An 18521-nucleotide genomic window follows, 5' to 3' on the forward strand; every position below is an offset into this window, starting at 1 on the left:
GCTGTTAGCCTATTCTCACTTTGTCTGTCTCTGTGTGTGCCATTGTAGTAAACACTACAGAGAGTACCTGGTTAGTCTCATCAACGGACACACCCTGGACCCTGCTATTCTCTACGACCAACAAGAGGTCACAGTTGCCTGCAAGAGGTACCAGGTGGAGGAGCAGCAAGGGGAGGGGGAGGACGACAGGGTGTACAAGGCTCGACTGCTGAAGGTCAGTCATCACTCAGTTAGGCTTGTGTCCTCACTGGAAGTTTGCACTAAATCGTTTCTATGTTAATTTTGATGTAGTGTTTTTGTTGTGGTTCAGATTGTGTGAAAGTGTAATTTACTCTTTCTTTACAGAAACTGATGGAAGTTCCACTTGGAGAAAAGGTTCCTCGGATGAGATGAAAATTGATTTTAAAGATGTTATTATCCATCTTAAGGAAAGTACAGGTATCCTAACAGCATCGGGTTTCAAACCTCCCACCACAGCATTACCAACCTAGCTGTTATATTACATCTCATTGAAGTTTAACATGCTTTGTTTGTTATATGGTTAATTAGATTTCTGAAATAATTTTGTTCACAATTACACGTCTACATGTAGTATCTCAATTTCCTCTCTGTACAAGGATAAAGCTGCAAAGGAAGACTTACAAGAAATACATGAACTCTCTTTCTGGTTTATTTTTATTAAATATATGAGTTTAAAATACAGCACTAAACAACTTTAGAACTCATAAGGGGACGGTGTCTGTCATCTTCAAAATGCCAGTCCATATTGTGAGATCAATAGCACATACTATTCTGAGTGTAACATTAGAGTATACCATGCAATAAAGTATTTTATTGATTTAAAAATGACTTTTGTGACCGGTCTCAATTTAGTCTCATCAGTTGCAGGATATACTCTGAGAAAATATCCAATATTTGAGCGAAATGTCGCCCCCAGATGTCTAAGCAGTAACCTGCTTTATTTTTCTAAAGTCACGTGATTTCGGGGAAAAGGAGCGTCTGCCTGCTCTGCGGGAGGCGGGCGAACAGCCTCTGGATTTTCCAGTCAAAGTACAGTACTATGCGCTCATAATCCGCTCTATTGAAGAATCCGAGGAAACGCAACCTAAGGTAAATGAAACTATTCACATTCATCACACTCATTATAAATATGTGGAAAAGTGGTATGCAAAAGAGTTACACTTCTTTAGCAATTTGTCTATTTATTAGTTTGCTATTTTTAGATGGGGACTTCAGTAGTTGATTTGATTATAGTATCGGCTCTAAGCATAATAGTTGCTTACATTCATAAATAAAAAATATAAATATTGTTATTTCAGCTGTTTGAAGCTGATGTAAAAAGCCGAAAGTAAAAAGAGCAAAAACGCAACTGGAAGCATAGAAATGGCGCTCATAGAACGGATCTACCGCTTCTTAGATATGCATTCAATGAGAACCTAGCCTTTACCACTGCGCCTTTAAGAAGCTATTTGTGCAATCAAACATAGCAGTCTGCCAGTGTGAATGTCCTCAGCTGAACTACACACACACGTCACGGATACATAAGCAGTCATGTACTCACAATATTCGTTATCTTGCTAGCACTGCTCTTACTGTACCATATTGAGTTTGTTTATATCAGCCTATGTAGGCAGCAGGAGGTTGGTGGCACCTTAATTGGGGAAGACGGGCTCGTGGTAATGGCTGGAGTGGTATCAAACACATGGGATAATGCCATTCCATTAGCGCCGTTCCAGCCATTATTATGAGACGTCCTCCCCTCAGCAGCCTCCACTGAGGTAGGCCTAATACTGTGTGTATAGTTTGTATGACACAATTATATATATTTTTGCCAGACTAGATGGAAATAAGAAAGTTATACTCTGTTCACAGCTATGGCATCTGGGAGAGTTCGCTCAACCCGCAGACTACGCTCCTGGATGGTAGACCAGGTGAGTGTTTGAGGATGATTTGTTCAATAGTTCCTTTTGAGCACATGAATGTGTGTGCACTGCAACAGCTGTTTACAGTGGATGTGTCTGAGCTGGTACACCATAGTGACCTGTAAAGCAGAGAAACTGCTTTGCTCAAAGGCCCATCCACTGATTTTTATACCTAGTCGGCTCAGGGATTCGAACCAGTGACCTTTCAGTTATAGGGCCAACACTCTTAACCGCCAGGCTATCTGCCACCAAAGTTAGTGTACTGTCTGTCTGGGACATGGGTTGAGTGAGTGTTGTCCTGGTCTCACCCCCACCGTGTCTTGAGCAGGTCACCAGTGGGAAGTACCCTGGCCTGATATGGGACGATGACGCCAAGACCATGTTTCGTATCCCCTGGAAACACGCCGGGAAACAGGACTTCCGCAGTGAAGAGGATGGTGCCATCTTCAAGGTCCTGACACTTTATAAGTACTATCCCTAGTCCGTTAAGTCGTTATTTTACAGTTGCCCCTTGTTATTTATAATCTATTAAAACATACAGTAGGCATTTTTCCTGAGCTGTGAGTCTAAATGCCTCCTCCACAGGCATGGGCGGTGTTTAAGGGGAAGTTGTCCGATGGGGGTCGTGTGGACCCTGCCTCCTGGAAGACCCGGCTGCGCTGTGCTCTCAATAAGAGCCCGGAGTTCAGAGAGGTCCCCGAGAGGTCCCAGCTAGACATCTCCGAACCATACAAAGTTTACTGCCTTGTACCGATGAATGAACAAGGTGAGAGACACACGAACACACACTGTGAGTTAGTTATGCAATGTTTATTTCTACCCCTCTTCTACGATGTTCCAGCCATTATCTTTTGATCTTGTGTAGGAATCTACAGTAAAAACACATCCTCATATCTACTATCTGGGAACAGACCGGGTGTAGCAGTGTGCATTCTTTAGGTTTGAGGAAGTTACACTCGAGGTTGAGAAGATTTAGATTTTTAATACTGGCCAACTCCATGACCACATGCATGCAGCACTCTACAGTCATTGCCAAAAGTTTTGAGAATGACACAAATATTAATTTTCACAAAGTCTGCTGCCTCAGTTTGTATGATGGCAATTTTCATATACTCCAGAATGTTATGAATTGCAATTAATTGCAAAGTCTCTCTTTGCCATGCAAATGAACTGAATCCCCAAAAAACATTTCCACTGCATTTCAGCCCTGCCACAAAAGGACCAGCTGACATCATGTCAGTGATTCGCTCGTTAACACAGGTGTGAGTGTTGACGAGGACAAGGCTGGAGATCACTCTGTCATGCTGATTGAGTTCGAATAACAGACTGGAAGCTTCAAAAGGAGGGTGGTGCTTGAAATCATTGTTCTTCCTCTGTCAACCATGGTTACCTGGAAGGAAACACGTGCCGTCATCATTGCTTTGCACAAAAAGGGCTTCACAGGCAAGGATATTACTACCAGTAAGATTGCACCTAAATCAACCATTTATCGGATCATCAAGAACTTCAAGGAGAGCGGTTCAATTGTTGTGAAGAAGGCTTCAGGTCTCCCAAGAAAGTCCAGCAAGTGCCAGGACCAACTCCTAAAGTTCATTCAGCTGCAGGATCGGGGCACCACCAGTACAGAGCTTGCTCAGGAATGGCAGCAGGCAGGTGTGAGTGCATCTGCACGCACAGTGAGGCGAAGACTTTTGGAGGATGGCTTGGTGTCAAGAAGGGCAGCAAAGAAGCCACTTCTCTCCAGGAAAAACATAAGGGACAGACTGATATTCTGCAAAAGGTACAGGGAATTGGACTGCTGAGGACTGGGGTAAAGTCATTTTCTCTGATGAATCCCCTTTCCGATTGTTTGGGGCATCCACAAAAAAGCTTGTCCGGAGAAGACAAGGTGAGTGCTACCATCAGTCCTGTGTCATGCCAACAGTAAAGCATCCTGAGACCATTCATATGTGGGGTTGCTTCTCAGCCAAGGGAGTCGGCTCACTCACAATTTGCCTAAGAACACAGCCATGAATAAAGAATGGTACCAACACATCCTCCGAGAGAAACTTCTCCCAACCATCCAGGAACAGTTTGGTGACGACCAATGCCTTTTCCAGCAAGATGGAGCACCTTGCCATAAGGCAAAAGTGATAACTAAGTGGCTCGGGGAACAAAACATTGGAATTTTGGGTCCATGGCCAGGAAACTCTCCAGACCTTAATCCCATTGAGAACTTGTGGTCAATCCTCAAGAGGTGGGTGGACAAACAAAAACCCACAAATTCTGACAAACTCCAAGTATTGATTATGCAAGATTATGCAAGAATGGGCTGCCATCAGTCAGGATGTGGCCCAGAAGTTAATTGACAGCATGCCAGGGCAGATTGCAGAGGTCTTGAAAAAGAAGGGTCAACACTGCAGATATTGACTCTGCATCAACTTCATGTAATTGTCAATAAACGCCTTTGACACTTATGAAATGCCTGTAATTATACTTTAGTATTCCACAGTAACATCTGACAAAAATATCTAAAGACACTGAGGCAGCAGACTTTGAAAATTCATGTTTGTGTCATTCTCAACTTTTGGCCATGACTGTACTCCACTGTAGTTCCCTCAGTCAGTCCAAAGGGACATACAGTCATACCAGTGTCAGCGGTGCAAATTTTATCTGAGCAGCAATAACTCCACATAGTTTGTAGCTACTGAGGCAACTTCAAAGCAGGCTAAATTGCAGTAAACAAATTGCTAACATATCGTCCCTTTTGTCTTCACAGTGTTGGGGAATGTTAAATTAAAGGGTCGAGCCAGAGCAGGAGGGAGGAAGAGAAGGAGCAGCGATTCAGATAGCGAGGAGGAGGTGAAGGAGGAGGAGGTTGTGGTCAAACAGATGAAAGAGGAGGTCATCACCGCTCCAATCACCATGGTAGGTCTGGCATTTTAAAGACAAAAACAAGTTCTAGAAACATTTGGATGTATCTCTATTGTTTATGTCAATTTGTGTGTGTTTTTATCAGTCTGTTCAGGAGGTTGAGGAAAGTGTTCTTACCATCCAACAAGACCAGTTCGATCAGCCCTTGGTCATCCTGAAGAGCGATGGGAGTAAGTCTTATGGCTTACTAACTCAATGTCATGTCTGTCCTCCAAATGTCTGTCAAACACTGAATCTCTGTGTTAATTGATGTTGGATCTCTCAGCCACTGTTTCTCCACTACTGTTTCTCCACTCTTGGGAGTTCTCCAATAGCATGTGGTTGATTGACATGCTGTTGATATTCTGTTGTCTTCCTCTAGCGGTCGATGAGCTCCAGGTGAACGTCACGATTGAGACCGTCCCTCCCCCTGGAGGTAATGCTATTGATGATGCTGTGCAGAAAGGAAGTCAAATAAGCTTCTCAATCACATGGGGGCCGATTCTGACCTGAGTTAAGCGCACGTAAATGGAATGCATTTCCATTTTTATGCACTTTTCTCTCTACTCTTATTTTGACCTTGAACTTAAGCATGAGAACAGCATGCTATTCACCTGCTATTTCTTTGGGGTGGAGATCGAAAAAATGTAGGTGTGGCTACAGATATTTTTATATATTTTTTTACCCCAATTTCGTGGTATCTAATTGTCCCATCACTGTAACTCCCGTACGGACTCAGGAGAGGCGAAGGTTGAGAGCTGTACGTCCTCCAAAACAACCCAGCCAAGCCGGCTTCTTGACACAATGCCCACTTAACCCGGAAGCCGGCCGCACCAAAGTGTCGGAGGAAACACCGTACACCTAGCGACCGTGTCAGTGTGTTATTGCACCCGGCCTGCCACAGGAGTGGTGATGGGACATGGACATCCCTGCCGGCCAAACCCTCCCCTAACCCGGACGACGCTGGGCCAATTGTGCACCGCCCCATTGGTCTCCCGGTCGCGGCCGGCTGCGACAGAACCTGGACTCGAACCAGGATCTCTAATGGCACAGCGATGCAGTGTCTTAGACCACTGAACCACTTAGGAGGCCTGATACGCCTTATTCTGACCTCGACTTAACCTTTAGGAGCGAGGAAACCATGAATAACCTCTATAGAACCTACTGGTGTCAAGTGGAAAAACATCTATTTTTTCAGATAGAAATAACACCATTCTTCATGTATTGTAATTTACAACTTTATAAGAGCTAGGTAAATGAGTAATCCGTTTGGACAAGAGAATTGTGAATATAAATTACACTTGTTTTAGATATATACTGTACTTTCCTAACCCTAAATAATCTACAAGATCAGAGTATTTTTTTTATCTACCAATTTGTACTGAAACGGAGACAAATAAGCATATATCTAGATGGCTTTCTTCCATTGATCCCTAATATTCTGAACCTGTTCTCTCAAAATATTCTAGTGAGTCTGTCGACAAAATTCTAACTAAAAAGGTACACCATGTATTTAAAAGGATGGCTTAAGATAAATCTACTGAAAACCCTAATGAATAAAAACTCCATTAAATAATCTGTTGGCCGGCAAGTGGGAGGGTTTTCAGCAGTTGAATTACATTTGTTAAGCACGCGCCCACCTGCAAAGCCTGTTACGCACCTTCGTGAGGTAAGTCTGAATACCAACTATTGAGAAGTGCGTAGGAAAGGTGTGCGTAAGGCGTAATTTCCTAAACTGGAATCGGTCCCATACTACATTAACTATTCCTGCTCTGTCTCTCATTCACTCTCATTCCTTTTCTCTCTCGCTCTCTCTGTCTGTCTCTCCCACTCCAGCACGGGACTCGTTCCATGTCTTAGTGAAATACATAGGACAGGAGGTGCTTAAACGTGAGGTCATAGGCAGCGATGTCCGAATCGCCTACCTGCCCTCATCGCCTGTCCCCCCCACCCTGATGATGGGTGGGTTCCCACGCATCCCCCTCCCAGAGTCCCCCTCCACCCTGACCTCCAGCCCTGGCATCGGGCCTCGGCTCCAGGCCCTCTCCACACTGCTGCCCTTCATGGAGAAAGGGGTGATCCTGACCTCCACGGGGGCAGGGATCTATGCTAAGCGCTACTGCCAGGGCCGGGTGTTCTGGACAGGGCCACATTCAACCACGACGGGACCCCACAAGATGAACCGTGCTGTGGAGCCCGTGCTGCTCTTTGACAGAGAGGCTTTCAAAATGGGTGAGTGACATGGGGCTGTTCACTCTCTCTTGTTTTTTTGTTGGTGAGAATAACCCACTTCTTTGTTGGCCCCCTTTTGGATATTTCAGCAGTCAGTGTGTATTTACTGACTGCGTGTTTCCTTAGAGCTGGACCACTTCCGCAGTTACGGGGGAGACCCTCCTCAGTGTGGCATCACCTTGTGTTTCGGAGAGGAGTTCAGTGCCACAGAGGACCCATCCAGCAAACTCATCATCACACAGGTACAGCTGAGAAAGCTTTTCCTCACTTACTCATAAATAACTGTAACACCTGTTCAAATGTAAACAAAAGGTGCAGTAAATGGCCTTCCCTGTAGCTCAGTTGGTAGAGCATGGTGTTTGCAACGCCAGGGTTGTGGGTTCAATTCCCACGGGGGGCCAGTACAGAAAAAAAATGTATGAAATGTATGCATTCACTACTGTAAGTCGCTTTGGATAAGAGTGTCTACTAAAATGTAAAATGTAAAAATGTCTTAGAACAGGGTTTCCCAGCTGGCGACCCCCCCCAAATTTTCTGTTGGACATAAAACACCAGCAAATCAGCTCCAAGTTATTTTAATTTGGGAAATCTGTTCCCAAAGTATTCCTACGCATAATAAAGAGATATGTGATCGTAAACAAGGTTTGAAATGATTGGATCTAGTTGATCCCTGCCTTAAACTAAGTTTTATGTAAGTACAGGATAACTACACCTTTCCCTGTAAATTAAAGAGGGACTGAACCACGCACCCCCTCTTCTCCAGATAACCCTACCCTGGGCTCAGCAGCAGGTCAAAGAAGCTGAAGACTTCCGGGAGTCAATGACCTACCTCCGCGACATAGCCAGCCAATCAGGAGATGTCACCATCAACCTGGTACCAGTGCCTTACCCCTGAGCATCCAATCACAGAACATCTCGTATAAATTACAATACATTTTTTTTTAAGCACTATCTGATCTGATACCAAGGGCTCAATTCAATCCGTGTCGTAGAAATTCAGCACTATAGCGCAATTTAAAGGCAATGTTCTCGCGTCCGCGGAGACTGCATTCATGGTAAACGCTGCGTAAGTCGGCTCAGTCGGAAATTAGTTTTACATTTCAAATCATACTGAACATCCATGATACGGATTTAACGGAGTCCCAAGCCTTCTCAGACATGAACCACTAGACTGAATAGCACTACATGGAAGGGAGACATCACTTTGGTTTAGCCTTTAAGATTGCCCTTTACCAACCCAATCACCTGGTGTTATACTATTGGTCCAAATTATATCCAACTCATTTTGGCTGTGTTTACACAGGCAGCCCAATTCTGATCTTTTTCTACTGACCAATCAGATCAGCTTTGAAAAAGATCTGATGTGAAAAGAGATGATGTGATTGGTCAAAAGACCAATTAGTGGAAAAACATATCACAATTGGGCCTTTTTATAGGGAGTCAGAGACTTTTACTCCTTATTGCTGTCTTTATGAATGGTGACTGTGGCACTGCTTCAGATACCTTTCGGGGTCCTCCTCATGTTGTTTACATAGTCTGTGATAGCGTAACTGTTGACGAAGCTGTTGTAAGTAGTGTATGAGATTCTCCCAAAACAGGCTCGTAAGCCATAGTAGGCCGAAGTTCAGTTATTTGATCATCACCATGTCAATTGTTCGAGGCAGGAAACCAACTTGTCTGTCTGCGATTTTGGTTTCTGAAAGTGGTAATGCTTGTTCAGCACATTTATATTGAGAAAAAACAATATTTGTATACTTTATCTCTTCGTCATATAGAAATGAATCCGGGGGGGGGGGCTCCTTTCTCTTATGAACCGATGTTTATATGAACATAATATCACATGAATACTTTAAATAGTTTGTAGATGTAGTTTAATGAGTTGATAAGCTTACACACTCTGAAAGCAGTGGGTCAGGATGTACATAATGTTGTGATGCCATTGGCAGCCTTTGAACTATGAGCAGGGCTTTGTTAATGGTTGTAAGTGGGTTAACAACATGGCTGCTGGGTTTGACACAAGGCACACTCTGGACTGAGAACGTTGTTAGGTGGAAGACTGCACAGATCTGTCAATATTTCAGTTATTTATGCATGTTTTGTAATGTCAGTGTTCTGCCTGACTGTATTAAAAATGTATTTCATATTTTGAAATTATCATGGATGATGTGCTTATTTGGCTGTTAGATGGTAATAATAAAAATAAGATTCTTAACTAAATATGTGTAGTTTCAGCAGGTTTAAGACATACTGTATATAATTCCAACTTTATTTAAATTTTAAAGATGTAACTCAAAAGTTAGTTATCTACAAGCTTCTTTCAAACATTACCATTGGCTGGTGAGGCAAGCTCGGCTATTTTGGCATTCAGTTTCTGATTTGTCCAGTCCCTAGTGATGTCGTCCAAATGGCTGTCAAAATCAACTAATAACGAGTGATCTCCAGAGTCCAGCAGCTGACTGGCTATGTCCCGAGTCTCCTCCCACTGCCGCAGCATTATCCTGGGAAAAAAAGGTATCTTTAATTAATGTATACTTCAAATAAATGTATATTTTTCTAATCAAATAATTGTATTTGTCACATGCTTCGTAAACAACAGGTGTAGACTAACAGTGAAATGACTAAGGGCCCTTCCCAACAATGCAGAGACAAAAAATAATTAATAGAAAAATAATTACACAAGGAATAAATAGACAATAAGTAACGATAACTTGACTATATACACATTGTACCAGTACTGAGTCGATTTCCCGGGGTACGAATTAACTGAGGTAGATATGTGTATATATAGGTAGGGATAAAGTGACTAGGCAACAGGATAGATAATAAACAGTAAAAGCAGCGTATGTGATGAATCGAGACAAAAAGGGTCAATGCCGATAGTTAAATAGTTAACCAATAGCTACCCGGGCTAACTATTTAGCAGTCTTATGGCTTGGGGGTAGAAGCTGTTCAGGATCCTGTTGGTTCCAGACTTGGTGCTCCGGTACCGCTTGCCGTGTGGTAGCAGAGAGAACAGTATATGACTTGGATGGCTGGAGTCTTTGACAATCTTTAGGTCCTTTCTCTGACACCGCCTGGTATAGAGTTCCTAGATGGCAGGGAGCTCGGCCCCAGTGATATACTGGGCCATGCGCACTACCCTCTGTAGAGCCTTGTGGTCGGATGCCAAGCAGTTGCCATAAACAAGTGGTGGTGCAGCCAGTCAAGATGCTCTCAATGGTGCAGCTGTAGAACCTTTTGCAAATCTTTTCATCCTCCTGAGGGGGAAGAGGCGTTGTTGTTGCCCTCTTCACGACTATGTTGGTGTGTGTGGACCATGATAATTCCTTAGTGATGTGGACACCGAGGAAATTGAAGGCCTACCACCGTCGTGTCCTCTGCAAACTTATTGATGGTGTTGGTGTCATTTGCGGCCACGCAGACCAAGCACGCTCCCCTGTGGCGGATGTGTTGTTACCTACCCCCACTACCTGAGGCCGTCCCGTCAAAGTCCAGGATCCAGTTGCAGAGGGAGGTGTTTAATCCCAGGGTCCTTAGTTTAGTGATGAGCTTGGAGGGCACTATGGTGTTGAACACTGAGCTGTAGTCAATGAATAGCATTCTCACATAGGTGTTCCTTTTGTCCAGGTGGGAAAGGGCAGTGTGGGGTGCAATAGAGATTGCGTCATTTGTGGATATGTTGGGGCGGTATGCGAATTGGAGTGGGTCCAGGGTGTCTGGGATGATGCTGTTAATGTGAGCCATGACCAGCTTTTCAAAGCATTTCATCTCTACAGATGGGAGTGCAACGGGGCGATAGTCACTTTTGGGTTACTTTTGCATTCTTGGGCACAGGGACTATGGTGGTCTGCTTGAAACATGTAAGTATTACAGACTGGGTCAGAGAGAGGTTGAAAATGTCAGTGAAGACACTTGCCAGCTGGTCAGCACATGCTCTGAGGACGCATCCTGGTAATTAATCTGGTCCTGCGGCCTTGTGAATGTAAACTTGTTTAAAGTTCTTTTTCACATCAGCTACGGAGAGCGTGATCACACAGTCGTCCGGAACAGCTGGTGCTCTCATGCATGGTCCAGTGTTGCTAGCCTCGAAGCGAGCATAGAAAGTATTTAGCTCATCTGGTAGGCTCACGACACTGGACAGCTCTCGGCTGGGTTTCTCTTTGTAATCCATGATAGTTTGCAAGCCCTGCCACATCTGACAAGCATTAGAGCTGGTGTAGTAGGATTCGATCTTGGTCCTGTATTGACCCTTTGCCTGTTTGATGGTTCCTCAGAGGGCGTAGCAGGATTTCTTATAAACGTCCGGATTAGTCTCCCGCACCTTGAAAGCGGCAGCTCTAGCCTTTAGCTCAGTGCGGATGTTGCCTGTATTCCATGGCTTCTGGTTGGGATATGTACGTACGGTAATTGTGGGGACGACATCGTTGATGCACTTATTAGTGAAGCCGGTGACTGATCTGGTGAACTCCTCAGTGGCATTGGATGAATCCCGGAACAGTCTGTAATTGAACATCTGCTTCATCGGACCACTTCCATATTGAGCAAGTCACTGGTGCTTCCTGTTTGAGGTTTTGCTTGTAAGCAAGAATCAGGAGGATAGAGTTATAGTCAGATTTGCCAAATGGAGGACGAGGGAGAGCTTTGTATGCATCTCAGTGTGTGGAGTAAAGGTGATCTAGAGGTTTTTTTGCCTCTAGTTGCACAGGTAACATGCTGGTAGAAATTAGGTATAACGGATTTAAGTTTTCCTGCATCAAAGTCACCAGCCACTTGGAGCACCGCCTCTGGGTGAGCATTTTCTTATTTACTTCTGGCCCTATACAGCTCGTTGAGTGCGGTCTTAGTGCCAGCATCGGTTTTATGGTGCTAAATAGATGGCTATGAATTATATAGATAAACTCTCTTGGTAAAATGTATGGTCTATAGCTTATCATGAGGTATTCTAACTCAAGCGAGCAGACTTCCTTAATATTAAAGATTGCGCACCAGCTGTTGTTAACAAAGAGACACACCCCCTCTCCCTCTTCAATACAATGTAGTCCTACACAGCTGCTACAGCCACAGCTGCCACAGCTGCTACAGCCACAGCTGCTACAGCCACAGCTGCTACAGCTGCTACAGCCGCTACAGCCGCTACAGCCACAGCCGCTACAGCCACAGCCGCTACAGCCACAGCTGCTACAGCCACAGCTACTGTGCATGTACTTGATAGAGGTGTGCTATCAACAGAAAAGCAAATGGTAATTAACTATCTTGAAAGAAGGATAGCAGAGATGTCCAGATCTTACGTGTGTTTGTCTTTGAGGGTCCAGCGGGTATCTTTTCGTTCATACATCACGATGGGAGGCACCCTGTAGTCAGGAGACATCTTTCCACCATCAATCTGACAAGCCACACAGGTCACAGTTAGAGAGAATGGGATGCAGACACACGTCACAAAGATTTACCAAAAATCTGCTGCATTGTTAGCTTGGACACACACACACACACACAATAAGGAAGTTACAGACAATAAAACCACAGTGGATGCCTACCATTAACAAAACTGCATTGTTACACTGCTCGGCGATCTTGTCTGCAATCTTCAACGCACATGGCGTAGGGCTGCCCAGCGAAGGGGAAAGAGAAGGAGCGGTTATTGTTTAACACAGGTGATTAGCATGTGATAAGCAGGCTAACAGGCCACTGAAACCACATGATAGAGAAATGAACATCTACAGAGTCAATGGTGAAGCTGAACCACAGTGGGACACACACACCTGCTGTCTGACACACAGGCGTTGGCTTGGTAGTATCCTACAATCCTCTGCTGTGTCTGTGCACACCATACATCCACCTGAAGCAAAGAAGGTATGATACATTACAGCACATAAATACATGACAAGCCAAAAGACAACCACAATGTACATGCACCACTGCCAGGTAAGAACGAGTAGTTAGGCTACTTGTGTTTGATCATTTCTGACATACTGTATGTTGGACAGCAAAGACCACAGGTTATTAGGTGGTTACCTGTGTGAGAGCCAGCTGGGTGATGGGAGCCAATGGTAGGTGAGTGTGAAGCAACGGAACGCAGTCTGTCACACACACAGCGCCACCTGCTGGGCTGGACGACAACAGCAGCCCATTGACACTGCACCGTGGAAACAGACAGGCGTGCAGGTACATCTTCACATAGGCGAGACAGGACAACTCAACCTCCCCCATGACTGTAGACAGAAAAGGGTGCAGAGATCTGAGAACATGCAGCCAAACACCTGGCCAAAAACACTGGTCAGGGCTTGACTTGAGCAAATTGATGACAGAAGATGTAATGACATGAATGCTGACAGAATAAATAATAAGGTTTAGTGATAAATCCTTGCATTACAAACTCGCTGGATGACACAGTAAGGACCCTTTTCAACTGCACTAATACAGCCAACCAATATTGTTAGAGCCAGGGAGGGATGCCCAAGCAGTTAGATCAAAAGCCACACAGCAAACCATTGTTTTGGACATTGATTGACTGCTCTAGCTAGCTAGCTTGTAGCTGGGAAAAGTAGTGGTATGTGTTAATTGTATAATTGAAGGGGTGCCCATGGGGCTGGGAATCAGAAGTGTCCAGTGCGAGAGAGGCAGGTTGAGGTTCTGTTGACAGCTACAGGAGTATTTGGGTGTACGAGACTTGACATCAGAAGAGTTACAGGGTGTGTTGAGTGGTGGTATCCCGTCCTTTCAGGCTGTTGGCCTGAGGTAGGACTAGATAGATTTAAATAGTGGAGTAATGGTGGTGGGTTTTTAGTGAGTGCAGGGTTAGAGGGTAGGGGATTTGTTCATTTTTTTCTCTCCAAACAAAGTATAAGAGAGTTATACTCCAGTCTAGTAGGTGGCAGTAATGCAACGTTTATTGGATGCGAACCGCCGTTCTACGTCATCGAAGAAGGGTTAGGTTAGATTACTCGTTGGATATTACTGCATTGTCGGAACTAGAAGCACAAGCATTTCGCTACACTCGCAATAACATCTGCTAACCATGTGCATGTGACAAATAAAATTTGAATATTACACCATATCAAAGAAAAATAAATAATTTGCAAAACTGCAGCATCCCACAAATTGAAATAAATGTAAAGGATGCTATTACACGTGCATTTAAAGTATAACTTTTTTAATGTATATAAACAAAGTGCATATAAATGTAACAATTCAAAACGAATACAATCTGAACAACATAATAATAGAATATTGTACCATATCAAAGAAAAATAAATAATGTGCAAAACTGCAGCATCCCACTTAAAACAAACTGGTCCCTCTTTTCTCTCTATTCTTTATTGCCATGTTATAACCAGCAGCACACAGCAATGCTGACCAGATTTTGCTTTTGAGAGATTTGCATTCAGAAATGCAAGCTGCCTCACTTTCGAAGGGCTGATGCGGTTTCTTCTCTCAGTAATTATTTGTCCCGTTTTTGAGAAGACCCTCTCAGAGGGAACGGATGTGGCCACTATGCAGAGTCTCCCTGTTATGACTTTAGTAAGCAGTGGGTAGACAGAGGCCTTGTTCTTCCACCAGCTCAGAAGATCTGCAGATCTTTGGAGGGGCTCCTCCAAATAGGATCAGACCTCCATTATGGCATCTGCTGAGAGATTCCTTCGTGCTGCATCCCCAGTTGCTCTCTTGTCAAACAGCATCCCAACAGCAGACGTTTGTGGCACTACTGCTGGTGCTTCTGCTCCCTCTTCTTCCTGTTGCCCTGGTGCCTGAGTCAGCTGACTGCTGGGGCTGTCCCTTCATCTGATCCCTCTTCTTCCTGTTGTCCTGGTGCCTGAGTCAGCTGACTGCTGGGGGTGTCCCGCCATCTGATCCCTCTTCTTCCTGTTGCCCTGGTGCCTGAGCCAGCTGACTGCTGGGGCTGTCCCTTCATCTGATCCCTCTTCTTCCTGTTGTCCTGGTGCCTGAGTCAGCTGACTGCTGGGGGTGTCCCGCCATCTGATCCCTCTTCTTCCTGTTGCCCTGGTGCCTGAGCCAGCTGACTGCTGGGGCTGTCCCTCCATCTGATCCCTCTTCTTCCTGTTGTCCTGGTGCCTGAGCCAGCTGACTGCTGGGGCTGTCCCTCCATCTGATCCCTCTTCTTCCTGTTGTCCTGGTGCCTGAGCCAGCTGACTGCTGGGGCTGTCCCTCCATCTGATCCCTCTTCTTCCTGTTGTCCTGGTGCCTGAGTCAGCTGACTGCTGGGGGTGTCCCGCCATCTGATCCCTCTTCTTCCTGTTGTCCTGGTGCCTGAGCCAGCTGACTGCTGGGGCTGTCCCTCCATCTGATTCCTCTTCTTCCTGTTGTCCTGGTGCCTGAGCCAGCTGACTGCTGGGGCTGTCCCTCCCTGCTGCTGAGGTTATTCTTTAAAGAGCCTCATCAATCGCTCTGGCATCACTGAAGGCTAACTTCTTAAACCTGGGGTCAAGTGCAGCAGTTTCTGTCTATCAACTCTGTCACGTCCTGTGGTTACATTTTTTTCTCTCTGGCGGCTGGCTGTGATTCGCTGCAGACCCTTACATAGGAGTATCATTTTTGAGGCTGCGACAGCTGAAAAGAGAGAACAGTAACTTATTAGTTCAGGTTCATGTTTTTAATACTGATACTACATTCTCATCTACTGCTCAAATACATATACAATACTGGATAAAATAATGTAGTAATAACTGCTTACTGTATCTCTCCACTGATCTCCACAGTGACCTGCTCAAAGGGTTCCAGGACTCTGCACCCCTCCTCCACCACCTCCCAATTCCTCTTGGGTCAGAGCATCAACAGGTGCATTGACAATGGCCAGGATAGAGATGATGACATCCTTTGACTCAAGAAACCGCTTCAACATATAAAAATGTTGAATTCCACCTTGTAGTGCAGTCTTGTTTAGGCCTCAGCTCAGGCATCCCCATCTGGGCACCTACTGTGCTCCTGTGGAAGTATTCCATAGCTGCTTTCACTTTGACCACAGTGGGCTTCATCACCTTCAGAGTATCTCTTACAATCAGGTTGATTGTGTGGGCAAGACATGGATGATGGGTCCATTTCAACATTTTCATGGCTTTGGTTATGTTAGCTGCATTGTCGCTAACACAACAGAACACTTCAATCTACTTGCCATTCTCTGGCCACTCTCAACAGTTCCTCTGCTAAGTTCTCTGAAGGTTGTCTGTCGCTGAACTCAAAGCAGTCCAGAAGACAGCTAGACATCGAAAAATCTTCAATGAAGTGACATGTAACCGACATGTAAGAAGTGGTTACCCTTGATGTCCAGCAGTCAGTGGTAAGGCAAACTGCAGTAGCTTTTTGGACTCTTTCCCGCACTGAAGCCTGTGTGCTCTTGTACAGTTGTGGAATAAGTGATTTTGAAAGGGTTTTCCTGCTTTGAATTGTGTACATTGGATTTAGACTATTGCTATAATTTCTAAAACCTCTGTCCTCCACCATCATAAATTCCTGGAAATCGTTGGCAATCATTTTTGCCAATGCAATATCAATTTGGCCTTGTTTTGCTACAGACATAGACTTTGGCATAAACTGGTCCATAGAAGACTGCTGTGGGTCGCAGAGTAGGCCTACTTGACTGAGTGGATACTGGCTCCACCACTATCACTAGCAGGCCCGCTAGTTTCTCGAAGCTCTGCTACAGCTAGCTTCACAGTTGGGTGCACAGTTCGCATATGCTGGTGTAGGTTGTGCGTAGAACCGGCTTTATATGAGATTTTGTTTTGGCAAATTCTACACTGTGCTCTGACATTGTCTACACTATTAAAATGCATCCAAATGCTACTGTGCCTCCGACTCAATTTTCAGCTGTTGTTTTCACAGCTGTCCTTCCTCCCTCTCCTCGCTGCTAAGTGTGCGACTGTGAGTGAGTTGGCTCGGCCCTCCCTCACGCATCTTTGGATCATTGGTTGACACTGCGTGTCTGATTGACAGGAACAACAGGTGAGGCTGTTAATCTGTGCAGACAGAACGAATGTGTATATTATTTTATTTATTTCTTAATTCTATTCATATCTAAAAAAATATATAAATAGATTCGGCTCTTCTGATATGCGAGCCGGCTCCCAACGTTCACCTACAAGAGCCCGACTCGTTCGCGAACGACCCATCACTCCAGTGATGCCAATTTAGCAATTTTGTTGCTAGATTTAGCAACTTTTCAGACTACCCTGGCAACTTTTCTTTTCCAAACAGCACCTAGCAACAAATTTAGCTACTGTATTTTGAACTTTTAGCAACTTTTGAAAAGTGACTCAAACGCTAAAATGTACGCATTTTCCCTCCAAATGACACAAAACGATTTTCTGTCACACACTCAGTCACAACACACGTGCCTGGCTTCAAAAGTGCATTGTGAGTGACGTCAGCAGCAGGCCAGCAGCAATTTCAGCAAATTATTGTTGTCTGACTACAGCAGCAGTAGTACGGGTTCGACGAGACAAACCCAATGAATATAGTTGGTCACGAATGTTTGATCTTGAACAGAACTTACAACATCAACATGTCTCAATCAAAATTGTACAGCCAGAAGTACAGAAAAGAGTGGGAGTCTGTACCTGAACAAATGTCAAATCATATTTTTTTGCATAGATGGCCAGTCAATTTGAATAACGTTATTGTGTAACGTCATTTAGCAACAAATCAACCTGCCTCTAGCAACCTACCCTGAAAATGAGTTGTCAACACTGCTACCAACCCAGAGTGGCAAGGTAGCGAGGCTGAACAGACCAGGCATAGGTTGGAGAAGTGAAAAATCTAGATTCGAGCCAATGTATTAAATAGTTGAACATGTTATTACTCCAACCTCGTGAAAGTGACAATCTGACACGTTTTAATTTAGTAAAAAACGACTTAATATCGGAATGGCTTTGATTCGACGGCCTGCACACGCACGCGTGAGTTTAACTAGCCAACGTCGCCATGACATCGACCACAAGTGTGACAGGGATTTCTATTGGAGAAGCAGTTTTAGCCTATCTGCATACTCTTCGGTTTCAGCCGGTCTTTGTTTGTACTCAGCAAGCTAGCTTGCCAACATCAATGGTCAAAAGGCCTGCCTACGTAGCTAGTTATGGCCAATAGTAGTTCAAATAGATCTGGGAAAGTATACACTAGCTAACGTTATCTAGATATTGAAAAAAAACATTTATGATAGCTAGCTAGAATAGCTAACAGTTGGCTATCCTAGCTAGCAACTTACCGTCAAAGGATATTATTTCTTGGGATGAGATTTCAGAAGACCAGTAAAGCAAGCGTCCGGATTCAAACTCAACTGTCTAATATTGCATATTAATAAAGATAACAAAATATTGAATAGATGGATAATTTACTAACATGTGCACTTTGGAGCAGAAGCTGCGTCGATTGAGCAAATTTCCTGTTTAGTGCCCGCCCACCTACAGCACATCTGCATTTGGGATTGGTTACACTAGTGACTGTAAAAGTCTACTGGCGTCTCTG

General features: G+C 44.5%; 3 protein-coding genes across 7 annotated transcripts in view; 2 read left to right on the forward strand and 1 right to left on the reverse strand.

Annotated features, from left to right (window-relative positions):
- LOC106579548 (E3 ubiquitin-protein ligase RNF31) overlaps positions 1-849 on the forward strand; it is a 15041-nt gene extending 14192 nt beyond the window's left edge. Inside the window, exons 23-24 of one of the 2 annotated variants that reach the window (XM_014159560.3) lie at positions 49-214; positions 346-849. In XM_014159560.3, the coding sequence (XP_014015035.1) occupies positions 49-214; positions 346-393 (214 nt within the window). In that variant the 3' untranslated portion in view covers positions 394-849. The other variant, XM_082965970.1, reaches the window with a different exon arrangement.
- irf9 (interferon regulatory factor 9) lies at positions 838-9200 on the forward strand. Of its 3 annotated transcripts, none has more exons than XM_014159557.3 (10): positions 843-1110; positions 1873-1931; positions 2251-2373; positions 2508-2688; positions 4681-4829; positions 4921-5005; positions 5197-5250; positions 6651-7046; positions 7173-7288; positions 7810-9200. In XM_014159557.3, exons 2-10 carry the CDS (start codon positions 1875-1877, stop codon positions 7939-7941), a joined length of 1293 nt encoding a protein of 430 aa, XP_014015032.1. In that variant the 5' UTR covers positions 843-1110; positions 1873-1874; the 3' UTR covers positions 7942-9200.
- On the reverse strand, positions 8901-18493 carry emc9 (ER membrane protein complex subunit 9). 2 transcript variants are annotated; one of them, XM_014159563.3, is made up of 6 exons: positions 18396-18493; positions 13059-13255; positions 12806-12882; positions 12581-12650; positions 12335-12429; positions 8901-9544 (listed from the first exon to the last, which is right to left on the reverse strand). In XM_014159563.3, the coding sequence occupies exons 1-6, from the start codon at positions 18472-18474 to the stop codon at positions 9364-9366; spliced, it is 699 nt and encodes a 232-aa protein (XP_014015038.1). In that variant the 5' UTR covers positions 18475-18493; the 3' UTR covers positions 8901-9363.
- Between the last annotated feature and the right edge of the window lie 28 nt (positions 18494-18521).

The sequence above is a fragment of the Salmo salar genome, chromosome 19, assembly GCF_965601325.2.
Source record: "Salmo salar chromosome 19, fSalSal1, whole genome shotgun sequence".
Taxonomy (NCBI): domain Eukaryota; kingdom Metazoa; phylum Chordata; class Actinopteri; order Salmoniformes; family Salmonidae; genus Salmo; species Salmo salar.

What these genes read in the sequence shown, in the direction of transcription:
- irf9 (XM_014159557.3), top strand. Translation starts at nt 1,875, where the DNA reads ATGGCATCTGGGAGAGTTCGCTCAACCCGCAGACTACGCTCCTGGATG. An exon ending in AGGATGGTGCCATCTTCAAG is followed by an intron (nt 2,374 to 2,507) that starts GTCCTGACACTT and finishes CCTCCTCCACAG; the next exon opens with GCATGGGCGGTGTTTAAGGG. An exon ending in TCACCGCTCCAATCACCATG is followed by an intron (nt 4,830 to 4,920) that starts GTAGGTCTGGCA and finishes TGTTTTTATCAG; the next exon opens with TCTGTTCAGGAGGTTGAGGA.
- emc9 (XM_014159563.3), bottom strand. Translation starts at nt 18,474, where the DNA reads ATGCAGATGTGCTGTAGGTGGGCGGGCACTAAACAGGAAATTTGCTCA. An exon ending in ACAATGCAGTTTTGTTAATG is followed by an intron (nt 12,430 to 12,580) that starts GTAGGCATCCAC and finishes GTGGCTTGTCAG; the next exon opens with ATTGATGGTGGAAAGATGTC. An exon ending in ACCCTCAAAGACAAACACAC is followed by an intron (nt 9,545 to 12,334) that starts GTAAGATCTGGA and finishes TTTTTTTCCCAG; the next exon opens with GATAATGCTGCGGCAGTGGG.